The sequence below is a fragment of the Microcaecilia unicolor genome, chromosome 2 (assembly GCF_901765095.1).
Source record: "Microcaecilia unicolor chromosome 2, aMicUni1.1, whole genome shotgun sequence".
In the NCBI taxonomy this organism is placed as follows: Eukaryota; Metazoa; Chordata; class Amphibia; order Gymnophiona; family Siphonopidae; genus Microcaecilia; species Microcaecilia unicolor.
In genome coordinates, this window is record NC_044032.1 from 501,814,037 (window position 1) to 501,830,946 (window position 16,910).

General features: G+C 40.5%; 1 protein-coding gene across 2 annotated transcripts in view; it reads left to right on the forward strand.

Annotated features, from left to right (window-relative positions):
* Positions 1-16,910, forward strand: part of PPP2R2C (protein phosphatase 2 regulatory subunit Bgamma) — a 411,371-nt gene that overhangs the window by 383,516 nt on the left and 10,945 nt on the right. For both annotated transcript variants that reach the window (XM_030191168.1, XM_030191169.1), the window contains one exon: positions 2,444-2,535. In XM_030191168.1, the coding sequence (XP_030047028.1) occupies positions 2,444-2,535 (92 nt within the window). The remainder of the gene's footprint in view (positions 1-2,443; positions 2,536-16,910) is intronic.

A 16,910-nucleotide genomic window follows, 5' to 3' on the forward strand; every position in this document is an offset into this window, starting at 1 on the left:
GATTATGAACCCTACGAACACTACATGGCTTCACTGCCACGGAGTCAGCTTCAGAACGTTGGAGGTGTGAATTATTATATTAGAAGATATGCATGTATATGCCAGTATGTTGCCTAAGTGCTATTCTGTAACTACATGCATATCTCTAATAGTGCATATTTTCAGGTGGGTGTATACAGAGGCAGACTCTTGATGGAGAAGGGGTGCAAAGTTATGTGGTAACTACTATAAGTTACACATGTATCTCTGAACACAGGCACACACACACACAAACCAGCTCTATAGCATAAATGCTTCACTTAAGCACATCCATAATCATGGCACTATTCTGGAAAGAAAAGTAGGCATCTGTGTTCCTTTATAGAATATGTGCCAATCAGGTGTCATCTGGGCGCCTATATGTATAGGCACACAGTTACTGAATTATCCCCTATGCATACCCACAGGCGATATAATGAACCCCCCTGCTCCTGCACTAGCAGGCCCTGTAAGCATTTGCACATGATTGCCCACCTTTTCAAATTTAATCTCAAGACAAGTTATAAATTCAGGAACATTCTGTAGGTCCAGAGGGCTTGAAATGGAGGATGAAGATGACTTACTTAAAGTAACGAGAGACGTGGGAGGGACATGCAGGATTAGAAGCCTGGCTTCTTTACTTTTCAGCCCACTGCTAAAAAACTGTAAGATGCTCCTCCATTCTAAGCCACTTCAGGAGAGGTGAAGTAGAAAGAAGATGAAAGGCCAAAAATGGACTTTCCAGGGGGGAAGGGAGGGGGGAAGAAGGCATGAAAAGGTATATGTGTCTCAAGGGGGTGGGGAGGATAAGGAGTGAATGGAGATTCATGGTAGGGGCCCACAAGATTGTTTGCCTAAGGCCCAGTACAGTGTAAATTTGGCCCTACACACGAGGCTAGATTCTATATATGGCATCTAAAAAATTGGCACCGAAAAAAGCCCATGTAAGCGGTATTCTATAACTCATGCCTAAAATTCAGGGCGGTTTATAGAATTAACACTTAAGCAGAGAAGTCAGACATAAATTTAGTTGCCACCACCATTTGCACCAATGAAAATGTCGTGGAAATACCTACGCCTATGCCTACATTTGCACACGGAACACCGTTATTCTATAATTAATTGTGTAACTGAAAACCATGCCCCAGATCCACCACAAAATACCCATGATCCTCCCATTTCCATATCCCCTTTTCAGGCTGTGCGTAAATTTTGGCACTGATGCTGCACCTAAATTTACGCAGGTAACTCCCAATTAAATCTAATTTATGTCAATATTGGCACTAATTAGCTCATTATTCAATTAAATTGTGCATGCAGTTTTTGATGACTTTTATAGAATCAGGGGGGACAGTGGGTAAAAACTCTGGAGGAAATTGCCCTCAAAAGTGGGCACCAGAAAAGATAAAAAATACACAGGATGATGGAAGTGGGACTGTATCAAGTAACCAAGGCTGACCACATTTAAAAAGTGTCCAAACGTTTATTAGCCAGTGGTAAATCTTACCCAATGAAAGAACCCAACATGGGCTGTGTTTCAGCTAAAGAGCTTTCTTCAGGGATCAAATCCTTCAAAACAATAACTCTGCAGTGTAATTTAAACTTGTAGTACAATATGCTCCTGTAGCGATGGAATCAGTTTGGAGTAAGCGCTCATGCGGTTTTTCACACGGTTTGTTCCATCACTATAGGAGCATGTTGTACTACATGTTTCTATGACTCTGTAGAGTTCTTGTTTTGAAGGATTTGACTCCTGAGGAAGGCTCTTTAGCAGAAACATGGCCCTATCTTTGGGTGCCAGACTTACGCCTGCTGAAACCAGCTATAAATGCTAGCACCCAAGTTGGGTGTGGTAAGTCAGTATTTTATAACAATGCACATAATTTTTCAAAATGCCCAGTCTTATATTCTGTACATTTATTATGTTTTATTCACTTATTGTTTGTTTGTAAGCCACATTGAACTTGAGTCTGTTTCGAGCTATTGTAGGGTATAAGTGTCATGAATAAAAAATAAATAAGACACACACACGCAAAACCTAATTGTTGCTAATAAATATCAATAATTGGTTGTTGGCACCCTATAGTTGAAAATGAACACAACAGTATTTAGTACAAAATGAGTAAAAGAGCATACCAAATGCAATTTTATAAAAACCACAAAGAGCCTAGGGCATACAGCTTTTTGTAATTTTCGCTCTGTAGCTGTTGAACCTGCACACAAAATGACAGTATAGGCCCACTCTTAAATGGTATATTGCTAATATAATCAAAATTTTGATTTAAGGATTTTTTTCACATGTATTTTCATAGTACACACAGCAAGTCTAGGAGATAATGTCCTATACTCCAGATTCTCTGATATCTTGAAACTGAACATTAATTTAGCTTGTAATTCTCATAACTAATTAACTTTCTACCGGCAGGTTCATGATTATCTTAGGAGTAAGCTGTGTTCGCTTTATGAAAATGACTGTATCTTCGACAAGTTTGAATGTGCATGGAATGGCTCAGACAGGTAAATACATCCTCATACCTCTGGCTTTTTCAAATGTACAAATTTTATTTTGGTAAACTGCGCAGAGAATCATTTTAATAGGTTTAGATTAATATCACTGTAAATTATTCCGTCAGTACAGTATGTTAGAGACAAAAAGCAGTTATGCATGATAAATATTTATTAATTATGTAGTGCTCTGGGTGTATGCAGTTCTTCACCAGATAAAGTTAAAGCTCATACATGGGGAAGTATGAAATGCACAGGTATTCGATATTTTGTCCCTCCCATTAGAAGAAGTTGCAAACGGGTTTTCTGTTTGTTGTTGTTGATTTTTTTTGCTGCTGTGTAATTTAAGTTGCTTTCTTTATGGTTTGGAATTGGTGTCACAAGGTGCACTCCTTTGTGACATTAAGAGTGCTTCCTTTGTAGTCTGAGAGCTGAAGCTTTCATCACCAAGGCAAGCAATTGCTTCCAGTCACTGTTTCTCTGCCACACACCCTGTGTCTCCTAGCCACTGCTTCTCTAATCACTCACCTTTCCTCCAGCCATTGGTGCAGGCATTTTTCAACACAGTTCCCTTACCCCTACACCTATTCAACTTAGTGCTTCCATCCACCATTCCTCTGATATCCTAGAATTTCTAGCTATTGCTCCAAGGGAATTGCCCCACAATGCCAGCTCCTTTCATATTCTATTAACACCACTTACCTCTGCTACCACAGTTCTTTGAGTCACTTTCCCAGCAGCTACATCATCTCTGGTCCACCCACCTCATGACACCTCTGCCATTTCTTAAGTTCGCCTTCTGCAAGTTGTGGGGCTGATGTTGCTGTTCTCTTCCCACACCTCATGAATGCTGCTTCTCCTCCAGCCTTCTCACTTCATGCCACAGTTGCCATTCCTCAAGTCCTACTCCTTCTACTGCCGTCATTGCTCTTCTAATTCTCCCCCATCTCCAGTCATGGTTGCCACTCCTTGAGATCCCTCACCATCACCACTACCACCAATCTGCTGAATCTTTATCAGGTACTGCCTTTGATACAAAGGTTAGAAACTATGGCGTACCAGTTATCTCTGTTCAGTTAGCCTCCTTTTTCATCCATATTTCCAGCTTTTGACCATATTTTAATGTCACTGCCCCAGAAAGCACTTCATTCTCCTCTATCAAATTACCCTAAATACCTTAGCGTACGTCACCAAGAAAAAATCATTTTCCTTTTCTACCAGATTCTCTCTCATGATTCTTTCATCTTCCATCTTCTCAGTTACCGTTTTAGTTGAGATTATGTCCTTCCAGCCAGTCTTCAGAATTCTTATAAAATTGACCCCATAGTAGATACAACTTAAAGAAAATGTATGCATTTGACATGTAAACTAGGTATGTATTCTATAACGCCAATATAGGGAAAGGGAAATGGGACTTGATATACTGCCTTTCTGAGGTTTTTGCAACTACATTCAAAGCAGTTTACATATATTCAGGTACTTATTTTGTACCTGGGGCAATGGAGGGTTAAGTGACTTGCCCAGAGTCAGAAGGAGCTGCAGTGGGAATTGAACTCAGTTCGCCAGGATCAAAGTCCACTGCGCTAACCACTAGGCTACTCCTGTGTGCCTTTAAAAACAAAGAAAAGTCTCCTATAATGATCCCCAGTAATGCAGAAGTGTTCTCACACAAATTTACCCTGCTCCAAAGATGTAAGAGCATGCCTATGTACTCTGTCCATGTACACATTTATTTTATAAAATTCACACACATATCACAAATATACCCAGATGACACCCCTAAAACGACCAAGACCTTCCCATTTCCATGCCCTCTTTTTTGGAACACGTGTGAATTTTAGGCACGGATCCCGCACCTAACTGTACATGCATTGGTCCCAATTAAATGTAATTAGTGCCAATAATTGCTTGTTAAAAAGCCAGTTATTGGCACTAATTGGCTTCTTATTCAATTAAATTGTGTGCAGAAATCGGGAACGTGCCTAAATTTGTATGCGCAATTTTTGGCAACCTTTACATGTGAGGTTGCAATGTCTAAATAATCCCTGATAGCAAAAAGTTGACAAAAAACCCTCCTTCCTTACAATCTTGGAAATTTTTCATTAAAGAATAGTTGATAGTCTACCCCTAAATACCTGAAAAATCAATCACCCTCACTAGCTGACCAAACAAAGTTGGAACCTGTTCTGGATGGGCAGGACAACCTGTGATACAACACGTGGCAGTCTTTCCCACATTTTGGACTAATTGTTGATCCATAAACCAATGAGTGACAGCATCAAGACAGTCCTGCAGAGAGGTCAGGATTATCTGCAGAAGTAGGAGTTACCAAAAGAATATCACCTGCTTAAATAAAGACATGTATGCCAAAATCCTAACAGAGCCAAAAAATATTAAACAAGATAGAGATAACCCTTATGATACTCTGCACAATAATGAATAATCAGAAGTAATGGATGCTATGAAAACCCAGAGTAACTGTTTAGCTAAAAAGGAAGCAAACCAATTCAAGACCTGGTCTCTAATTCCTACTAAATTGAGTCTATATAAGAACAACTGATGATCGACCAGGGCAAAAGTGGCAGTCAAATGCAAGGAAACGGCCAGTGTTACCCAATCATCATCTAACCATGCATGAACCTCACTAAGAAAACCTGCAAGAACCATCTCTATCCTATGTCTTGCCCTAAAAGCAGCAAAATCTATAAATTTTACCAATTGTTATAACACCACCTTTTCAGCTAGCTTAGCTGGGAAGCATAATTTGGAAATGAGCCAATATGTCACTCCTCTGGTTTGGAGTTCTCTTCCTTATTTACAGATATAATCTTCTTACCACAAGTTTAAGTTTTCTTTTCCGAGGCTTTTGGAGAAATAGTGGGTCCACTGGGTATGATGTGTTTTTGTCCTTGATTTCATTTAAGTCTACAGTAAGTGTATTTGTGTGTGTGTGTGTGAGAGAGAGAGAGAGAGATTTTGTTAACTATGTTGATACTGTTATGTAATTACTCTGTATTTCTCTTTTATTTTCCCCTTCGTTCACTCTTCCCTTAATACTTTTCTATCTGTTTTAAGTTTGTGATTGTAAGTCACCCTGAAGCCTTTTACGCAGGGCAGTATAAGAAATATCGGAATAAGCTAAACTAAACCCCTAAGATGACAACTCACAGGGCAAATGGAAGTGGCTCCTAAAACTTGCTTGCTTTTCAAATGCTAGAAAATGAAAGTACAGAAAAGTATTTTAACAATGCAGTTTCTGGATAATACCAAGGTATTTAAATCTTGAAAAAAAAAACATTTTGAAGATACTTCCCTGAGAGTTTTGGATACAAACCTGCTTAAGATAACACTGAAAAGCAGTATTGTATTTATTTCACTGCTCTGACAGCATAAGTTTATTTTACATATTAGTTTCCCATCTGTTCATCACATGGAGTCCATTAGTGTATTCTTCATCTTCTCCCCTGTTTTGAAATAGTAACTTTTTTATGACAGCTTGTCTACACATTTAATGAACAATTTGTGTAGTGCAGAGATGTTAAGTGTAGGTTCAATCAAAAGAGAATTGAGTTTAATAATCCTATGTGGAAGAACAGAAGAAACAGCAGTGAGTTCTTTTACAGTGCTTTTCTCTCATCTTACGGCATTTATGACTTGCCACAGACTTGTTGTTATAGATAATACGCTGAAATCTTCAGCTCAGTGTGTGTTGGCAGCCAGAAAAGCAAACAGGATGCTAGGAATTATTATGAAAGGGATGGTGAATAAGACCAAAAATACTATAATGCCTTTGTATCGCTCCATGGTTCGTCCACACCTTTGAGTATTGCGTTCAGTACTGGTCGCCGTATCTCAAAAAAGATATAGCGGAATTAGAAAAGGTTCAAAGAAAAGCGACCAAAATGATAAAAAGGATGGAACTCCTCTCATATGAGGAAAGGCTAAAGAGGTTAGGGTCTCTTCAGCTTGGAAAAGAGATTGATGAGGGGAGATATGATTCAGGTCTACAAAATCCTGAGCGGTGTAGAATGAGTAGAAGTAAATCAATTTTTTACTCATTCCAAAAGTACAAAGACTAGGGGACATTCGAAGAAGTTACATGGAAATACGTTTAAAACAAATAGGAGGAAATATTTTTTCACTCCACGAATAGTTAAGTTCTGGAACTGTTTGCTGGAGGATGTGGTAACAGTGGTTAGCATATCTGGGGTTTTAAAAGGTTTGGACAGTTCCTGGAGGAAAAGTCCATAGTCTGCTACTGAGACAGACATGGGAAGCAGCTGCTTGCCCTGGGATTTGTAGTATGGAGTGTTGCCACGATTTGGGTTTCTGCCAGGTTCTTGTGACCTGGCTTGGCCACTGTTTGGAAAACAGGATACTGGGCTAGATGGACCATTGGTCTGGCCCAGTATGGCTACTCTTATGTTTTTATGTTCTATGCCTTGTAAAACAGTTACTGAAATTTGTGCTAAACACAATATATTGAAAGCCAAGGCTATTAACCTAGTACCTGCACTGTCTGTCTGATGATTTTTGTTAGTGAGATTTCAATTATATTTCTGTTAATGTATATTGAGAATTATATGGGATAACGAACTGTACCAATCAGCGATGGGTGAAGTATAATCAGGCATTGTACAAAATGCAATACGTTTCTTTTGTGAAGAAGAGGAGCATACCGGTGGGCATATACTGCATCTACCTGGTCAGGATGAAGAGACACCTAGTGAGTTGCTAACAGAAATTAGAAACCATCAATCAAAAAAAGGGGAAACAATCATGAAATATAATAAATATGCTAATGCTCCTCAAAAAATCATCAAATATGAAAAAGGGAACAAAAGACACTGTGATGTGAATGAAAAGAAAAAGGAAAGGAGGTGAAAAGGAGCCGGAGGCATCAGATATAAACCAGTGGCCAGGCTATTAGGTCTCCTATAGCGCTTACCTATTTCAAACACTTGAGCCTACTGCGCAACATCAATCACTTGCCAAACCAGAACCAAAACCTCCATAAGAATGAAAGATTTATTACTTTATTGAAATACCATGTATTAACTTGTATTACACACTCACTTTTGAAAAAAAAAAAAGGTAAACTATAGCATTTTCTAGGTATAAAATGCTACCAAACCCTTGAGCAAAAAACACATAATGAGACAAGTCAATTGTGACTTCTTATATGCATCTGCAGTTTCAGCACTGATTAAAGAGGTGTGGTAGCCATGTTAGTCCACTCTTAAAGGTTATCAATAGAAATCAAACAAAATAAAACATGGAAAAGAAAATAAGATGATACCTTTTTTATTGGACATAACTTAATACATTTCTTGATTAGCTTTCGAAGGTTGCTCTTCTTCATCAGATCAGAAAATTAAAAACTCTCTACTGCCCAGAAATTAGAAAGGCTAACAAATTTGTTAATGTCAGTAATAATGGGAGATGAGAGCTGATTGGGTAAGTGTGTCATCGGGACATGCTAAGGAGATAAAGTTTCTTGATACCATAAATGATTGCTTCATGCAGTATTTGGTCCAGGAGCTGACCAGAGGAGAAACTACTTTAGATCTAGGGGGACTTTTACTAAGGATCACTCATGTTTTTGGCGCGCGCTAAATGTTAGAGACGCCAGTGCATTCCTATGGGTGTCTCTGCTTAGCGCGTGCCCAATTTTAGCGCATGCCAAAAACATGAGTTCGCCTTAGTAAAAGACCCCCCCCTAGTCCTTAGTGGTATATAGGACCTGGTATAAGGGGTATTGGTGGAGGGAATGCTAGGTAACAGCGATAACAATGCAATCAGATTTGAATCACTGGAAGGAAGAGGCTAAAAAAATACTGCTGCAGCATTTAATTATAAAAAGGTAAAACTAGGGTTTGTTTTTTTTTACCTTAAAAGGAGCAGTTGCCGAGGTCAAAAGTTTTCATGAGGCATGGGCATTTAAAAGATCATTTTGAAACCCAATATATTCAGTGAATTAAAAAGGGTCAAAGAAGGACAAACAGCAGCCAGCCTGATTTATTGGTGAGCTGATAGAGGCAGTGAAAGCCAAAATGAAAAGCAGATCATAATGAAGAAAATAGCAATGAGCACAATCACTGGCAAGTTAGATGTAAAAAGGTGATGAGGCAGGCCAAGAGAGACTTAGAAAAGAAGCCTGCTGTAAAGGCAAGCACTAATGCTAAAAATGTGAAGTGCATCTGAAGCTCTGAGCCCGTGAGTATCCTGGATTGCATTGCAGTAAAAGGAGTGCTCAGGGAAGATAAAGGTAATAGCAGAAAAACTAAATGATTTTTGTTTTTTGCCTTGGAAAATGTTGGGGATCACACCGACAGTGGATGCCATTTTTGGTGGTTGTGATTCAGAACCACTGAAGTTACATCACTGTAAATCAAGAAGATGTAATAGATCGAATTAACAAAGAGCAACAAATCACCAGGACCATGTTGCACTCACGTCAGAGGCCTGAAAGAGCTCAAACATGAAATTTCTAACCTGTTACTAGCATTTGGTAACTTTTATTGATGTTAATATGGCAGAAATTGCCCTGGATCTTTTGATGTGTTTTTACATATTCTGACTTTGTTGTTATTATGCTTTGCAAGACCTAATATTTTTTTTTAAATGACCACAATTCCTGAGGACTTAGAGGATGGAAAATGTAATGCCACTTTAATAAAAAGGGTGGGTGTGATTGGGGGGGGGGGGGGGGTTGAAAATTGTAGCATAATTGTGAAGATTTTAGCATAAATTTGAGTTGTTTTCTTAGTAAGTGTATGTTTCCCTTTCTTTTGACTGTCTCTTTCCTTGTTCTATTGGCTTAATATCAGGATATTGGCTTAATATCAGGAAGTTACATGATTATGTGTAGTTTGCTTGTTACTTTCTCCAATTTGCTTTACATATTTGAAATGTTTATTTGAAAATTATTATAATTAAAAGGGCTCAAGGACTGATCTGTGAAACTATAGACTGGTGGGTCTGATTGATATTCACCATCATAGATCCCCAACCGAATGATTCATTTGTATCCAATGTGACACAAGTGGAGCTGTAAGGACTGAATTAAGAATACGTGATTTGTGTTCACTCAGTTTGATTATTAGAGGTCTGGATGTTCTCCATATATATAATTTTTTGCAAGGGCACATTATCACATCCAATCCAGACATTCAATAGTGCTCCCACACCAGTGGCAATTTCCACAGGCCCTGTGTCCCATCAATTCATTAGTTTGTACACAATAGTCAATGTGTGTATAGGAAAGGATTTCTCAAAAAATGTGGCCCCTCCTATAAACTATAAGAGGTGTTTCTTTAAAACATTCATGGACTGACAGTACCATGGAAAATTTTCTGATCAAGGCCACCAACTGTTTACTTTTTTCATAATTGGATAACACCACTACTACTTTCTCTTGGGTTTTATCAGCAGCGTACTGTAATAGTAAATCTCTCTGGCCATATTTCACTCACAAACCCGCTTTGCGAATGGCTTCTGCAGGATAACCCCGCTGGGCAAATCGACAACTGAAGTCCCATGCTTGATGTTCAAAATCCTCCACAGAGGAGCAGATTCTCCTTGCCCTCAAGAATTGACGAGTGGGAAAATGTACTCGCAAACGGTATGGGTGGATGCTTTGAAAGTGCAACAAAGTATTCTTAGCTACCATCTTTGATACAAGGAGGTAATAAAGCCTCCATCTGACTAGGTAACTTGTACATCCAAAAAAATCTAATTTATTGATGGAATTGAGCTATGGTTCAAATTCTTTTAGCTGCTCCACACTTCCTTCCCACAGGAAAAACACGTGGAGGGGCATAATCGAACAGGGCGCCCACGTTTTCCTGAGGGCATCCCCACAGGACGGCCCCGTGAAGGGACGGGGAACCCGCTATTATCGAAACAATATGGGCGTCCATCTTTCGTTTCGATAATACGGTTGGAGACGCCCAAATCTCAACATTTAGGTCGAGCTTAGAGATGGTCGTCCCCGGTTTTCGGCGATAATGGAAACCGAGGACGCCCATCTCAAAAACGACCAAATCCAAGGCATTTGGTCGTGGGAAGAGCCAGCATTCGTAGTGCACTGGTCCCCTAGGGTGCCAGGACACCAACCAGGCACCCTAGGGAGCACTGTAGTGGACTTCACAAATTGCTCCCAGGTGCATAGCTCCCTTACCTTTGGTGCTAAGCCCCCCCAGCCCCCCCCCCCAAAACCCTCTCCCCACAACTGTACACCACTACCATAGCCCTAAGGGGTGAACGGGGGCACCTACATGTGGGTACAGTGGGTTTCGGGTGGGTTTTGAAGGGCTCACATTTACCAGCACAAGTGTAACAGGTAGGGGGGATGGGCCTGGGTCCGCCTGCCTGAAGTGCACTGCACCCACTAAAACTGCTCCAGGGACCGGCATACTGCTGTCATGGAGCTGGGTATGACATTTCAGGCTGGCACAGAGGCTGGCAAAAAAAATTTTTATTTTGTTTTTTTAGGGTGGGAGGGGGTTGTAAGGGGAGGTCATCCCCGATTCCCTCTGGTGGTCATCTGATCAGTTTGGGCACCTTTTTGAGGCTTGGTCATGAAAAAAAATGGACCAGGTCGACCAAATGCTCGTCAGGGACACCCTTCTTTTTTCCATTATCGGCCGAGGATGCCCATCTCTTAACCACGCCCCAATCCCGCCTTCGCTACGCCTCCGACACGCCCCCGTGAACTTTGGTCATCCCCGCGACGGACTGCAGTTGAGGGCGCCCAAAATCGGCTTTCGATTATGCCGATTTGGGCACCCTGAGAGAACACCCATCTCCCGATTTGTGTCGGAAGATGGGCGCCCTTCTCTTTCGAAAATGCCCCTGATAGTCTAAATATCTCTTCCACAGCAAGTGAGACTGGTGGAAGTGATCCTCCTCCATAATGGCAACATAAAGGGTAGTGATAGAAGGAGCAACAGAAGCACCCATCGCTACCCCTTGTACTTGCAGAAAAAAAGATCAGTGGAAACAAAAATAATTATGTTTTATCACAAAGTTTGCTAACTTCATCAAAAAAGGAGGTGGATATCCTTTATGGAGGTTCCCACATGTCTAATTCTTGCTGGATGGGTCTGTAATACTTCACCCTGTGGTATTGAAGTGTAAAGAGAAGTGACATCCATGGTCACCATCAACGTGTCTGCTGTCAGAGAACATTCCTGTAGCAACGTCAAAAGATGTGTAGCATCCTGTAATTAGGAGTGGACCCATTGTGCCACTGGGGACAAAAAATAATCCAAAAATCTACTCAACGGTTCTAAAACTGAATTGCGCATTGAAAGAATTGGGCAGCCCAGTGACTTGTTAATATCTAAATATAAAGATAACACCTAGAATTTTAACAGAATCTCTGAGAGGAAGAGGGGTGCCATTAAATACAGGAGGAGAGGTAGTATGTGGCCAGAGCAAGGGAAAAGGAGGAGTGGCCTAATGGTTAGTGTGGTGGACTTTGGTCCTGGGGAACTGGGTTCGATTCCCACTGAAGGCACAGGCAGCTCCTTGTGACTCTGGGCAAGTCACTTAACCCTCCATTGCCCCAGGTACAAATAAGTACCTGTATACAATATGTAAGCCGCATTGAACCTGCTATGAGTGGGAAAGCGCGGGGCACAAATGTAACAAAAAAAAATAGATTTGCATTTGGCAGTGTTGAGATAGAGAAGATTGTTTGCCAGCCAGGTAGATACTCAAAACATCATTTAGACGCAGGACAGAAAAGGCATCAGAGACCTTACAGGATGAAGCGGTCCAGATGAAGTCAACAAAAATAGTTTAGGGTTTGCGCCAAAAGACATATGAGAAGAGACTGGAAGACCCGAATATATATACCCTAGAGGAAAGAAGGGACAGGGAAGATATGATACAGACATTTATATGCTTGAAAGATATTAATACAGAAACAAATCTTTTCCAGAGCTTACAATTAGCAGCCCTCTACTAAGCACACAGGAAATTATTACCCTCCAGACCTTGGAACTGTAAGCACAGGATGACAATTGGCAGAGACATTTTAACAAGCACTTCTCAACAAGTCTGGCACATTTAGGTTCCCAAGTCAATGCAGATGTAGTTAAATAAATTCTGAGACAGGAAATTTGTGAGAATGTTTTTTAAGAAATCATGATTATCAGCTTTTATGCTTACCCAAACTGTGCATAAGTAACGAGAGAAAGTAGCATTGAGATGTTTCCTGTTTTGTATTTAGGTATAAAATTGATTAAAGACAAGCATGATATAGATTCTTGCTAAAATAATGTAAAAGAGTCCAGACACTGTGGACATTATACTAGCCTGAGTCCAGAATTTATGTTACTGAATAAGAGACTATCCTGCTTATAATCGAACGAGAATAACGCCCAAGTTCCGACCTAAATCGGGAGATGGGCGTTCTTCTCACAAAAACAAATAAAGCGGCATAATCGAAAGCCGAACTTTGGACGCTTTCAACTGCACTCCGTCGCGGATGCGGACAAAGTTGACGGGGGAGTGTCGGAGGCGTGGTGAAGGCGGAACTGGGGCGTGGTTATCACCCGAACAGAGATGGGCGCCCTTCGCCGATAATGGATGCGTTTGTAGCTAGAATTTAGGGCACTTTTCCTGGACCCTGTTTTTTGACGAATAAGGCCCCAAAAAGTGCCCTAAATGACCAGATGACCCCCAGAGGGAGTCGGGGATGACCTCCCCTGACTCCCCCAGTGGTCACTAACCCCCTCCCACCACAACAAATGATGTTTCACAACTTTTTACTTTCACCCTCAAATGTCATACCCTCCTCCCAAGCAGCAGTATGCAGGTCCCTGGAACAGTTGTTAGGGGGTGCAGTGGACGTCAGGCAGGTGGACCCAGGCCCATCCCCCCCCTACCTGTTACAATTGTGCTGCTTAATGCTACTAGTCGTCCAACCCCCCCCCAAACCCCCTGTACCCACATGTAGGTGCCCCCCTTCACCGCTTAGGGCTATAGTACTGGTGTAGACTTGTGGGCAGTGGGTTTTGAGGGGGATTTGGGGGGCTCAACACACAAGGGAAGGGTGCTATGCACCTGGGAGCTCTTTGACCTTTTTTTTTGTTTTTGTAAAAGTGCCCCCTAGGGTGCCCGGTTGGTGTCCTGGCATGTGAGGGGGACCAGTGCACTATGAATCCTGGCCCCTCCCACGAACAAATGCCTTGCATTTATTCGTTTTTGAGCTGGGCGATTTCTTTTTCCATTATCGGTGAAAAGCAAAAACGCCCAGCTCACACCTTGGCGAATAAAGCATGGGCGTCTATTTTTTTTAAAAAATACGGTTCACTCCGCCCCTTCACGGACCCGTTCTCGGAGATTAACGCCCATGGAGATAGGCGTTTCTGGTCGATTATGCCCCTCCATATGCTCTGAAAATTTAAAATGAAGAACAATACATTTCTCAAATTATTTTCTAATATATAAACTTATATAATATAATTGCACTACTAAGACTATGTTGACCAGTACTTGGCTTGACAATAATCATTGCAGGTTCCTTTCTCATAGAATCTAGCATCTGCACTCCACAAGTTTGATTAAAATGCTGCATCTTCATCATACCCAACAGAACCTGGAAATTCTTTAGAATCATCTAACCAGCATTCAAGACAGAATACATATAATAATTTAAATAATGAAAGACCATATTGTACCTCCAAAGAAAATAGCCTCCACACACATGGATCTCAGCTAATGAAAACTGAAACTAAAAGCCACAGTGCTTTTGCAGTGGTTGATTTTGCACCATATTTGGAGTGACAGCTGATGTTATATCTCCACAGGGAGGCTAATTCCTAAGGAGCTTATTGTCCCAAATTTAAATACTTAAATTCCTGCTATTTACCATATAAATTACTATGCAAGATCAGAACAGTATTACTTGCAATCACATTACACACCAAAAAAAAAAAAAAGAATACCCCCCCCCCCCAAAAAAAAAAAAGACTACTTTACATATCCCTGGTGTTCTAGTGGTGGTGTCAGGGCATGAGTGATCCCCAGTTGCACTTGCCTATGTCAACTCTACTTTCAAAATGGCTATTGCAACCTCTTGTGGCAGTCTTGTAAGATTGCCAAAAGAGATCATGGCAGCCATTTTGAAAGCAGAGCCTGCATGGGCAAAAGTGACTAGAGATCACTCCTGCCCTGACAACACCACTAGAACACCAGGGATTGTAAGATAGGCCTGAAGGGAGCATCTACAGGTGGGCAGGGCAGAGAAGCAACTCCTGTTTGGAGGGGAGGGGGAGGAAGGGAGATGAACAGGACAAAGCACAAATGTTCACCTTTCAGCAAAAACATAAGATCAGTTTCAGCTGAAACCGAAACCATGACCATAGCCTTTCGACCAAAACTGAAACCGGGCAGAAAAAGGATTTGGGTCCAGTTTCTGCACTGAAACTGAAATTTGGTCAGCCTCTACTTGGGTTTAATACATACATGTCCTGTCAATGTAAAGTGGAAAAATAGTTATGGAAGATAGATATTTAAGTGCCGGTTTATACAATAGGACTTGTAAAATGAAGGCCATAATGCATTAGGTTCCCCTTTTACTAAGGCGTGCTCACATTTTTAGCACACGCTAAAATTGTAGGCACGCTAAATGTTAGAGACGCCCATAGGAATGCATTGGCATCTCTAACGTTTAGCGCGCCTACAGTTTTAGCGCGTGCTAAAACCTTGAGCGCGTCTTAGTAAAAGGGGGCCTAGATATCCCTATGCTCTGTTCATTTTAGTTATTGTATTTGTTTTGTATGAATATTCATTTTTATTAATTTATCCCATGTTTTGTATTGCTTTGTATACAGCTGTGCTGTTGAGTCAAAGGGCAGCTAATCAAATTAATAAACCTTAACCAAACCTTCCTTCAGTGGGTTAGAGACCTCAATCAAGCCTCCCATTATTCCCTCTGTGGTGCCAACACTGCTCATTTACACTATGCTATTTTTAGAATAGTGTTTTATCCGTGGAAAAGGCCTCTGAAAATTGTTCTCTGAGGGGCTAATTTTATAACAGGGCACCTATATGAAATGTCTCAAAAGGCACCTGTTTTAAAAAGAGAACTTAGGCAATGACCCCCAGTAACATACAAATGCTCTCACACAAATTTATATCTGTTCCAAAAAAGGTATACATATGTGCATGCACTGTACATGTGTATGCATGTAATGTAAAAAAATATACATGTACATCACAACTCCACCTCAGCATCACTCATTGGGATTGGCCATATGCAGGTCACATAAAAGTAGCTTAATGCAAGCTTAATATTGCATTTTTCATTTTATTTTTTTACCTGCAGCTGTTAGAATCCTTTTAAAAAGTAGGTGCTATGTTGCTGTGCACAGTTTGGTAACAGCCATTTTCCACATATAAATCATGCTTTACATATGAAAAAATTCTATAAAATTATTTCCAGCCAGGCCACTATAGAATTTTAATTATCCGTGTTTCTAGAATGGAGTGCCATATAGGGAATAATACTACATGTCACTGTTTTCTTCTAATAAATTAAAAAAAAAAAATCAGTGACAGACACTGTTTCTATAGGATTCACTGTTTTGTGGTATCACAAATGTATGATGAATGTAGCATACACAGAAGAACTTCACAGTGGAAATGGTAAATACAAAAAACAGTACTGGAATTTCAGAAAGAATGGGATTGGCACATGATGCTTAGGGCCCTGTTTACAAAGGTGGACTAGCATTTTTAGCGTGCGCTAACCGTGTAGATGCCCATAATATTCCTATGGACGCCTACACAGTTAGCGTATGCTAAAAATGCTAACATGCCTTTCAAAACAGGGCCCTTAGTTTATAAGCAACAAAGGGACAGCAGAAATGAGCTGTGGTTCTGTGGAGTTACAGCAGAAAGTAATTGGAGCAGATTAGATTAGCTTTACTATTTTTATCTGCTGTCATATTCTCTGCTTCTCTAAAAATATTTCAACTGAAATTTGTTTAAAGTTGAATAAGGATAAGAACAGCTTAGGAAAGCAGTAAAGGAAAAGCTTCTTAATTTATTGTAGATCCTCTTCTTTTTCAAATATCTTTATTGAGAACCAGATAACAGCACAGTACAATAAAGAAATAATCTGCCAAAAACTGGCCTGAACAAAACGCAAATAGGTGACAAAATCTATGTTCTATCTATGTTCATTCGGAACTAAGCAAACTAACACAGTAAATTTACAGTGAAACCTTTTTTTGAGCAAGTACTGGATCAGCAGTTCAAACTACCAAGATAAAATATCTTGCCTTTCACTTAATCTGTTGCAAATTGCCCAAATAGCCATCCTCAGAAGGATGCATGCAGGATTAAGTCGAAGAACCCAGGGATTTGGC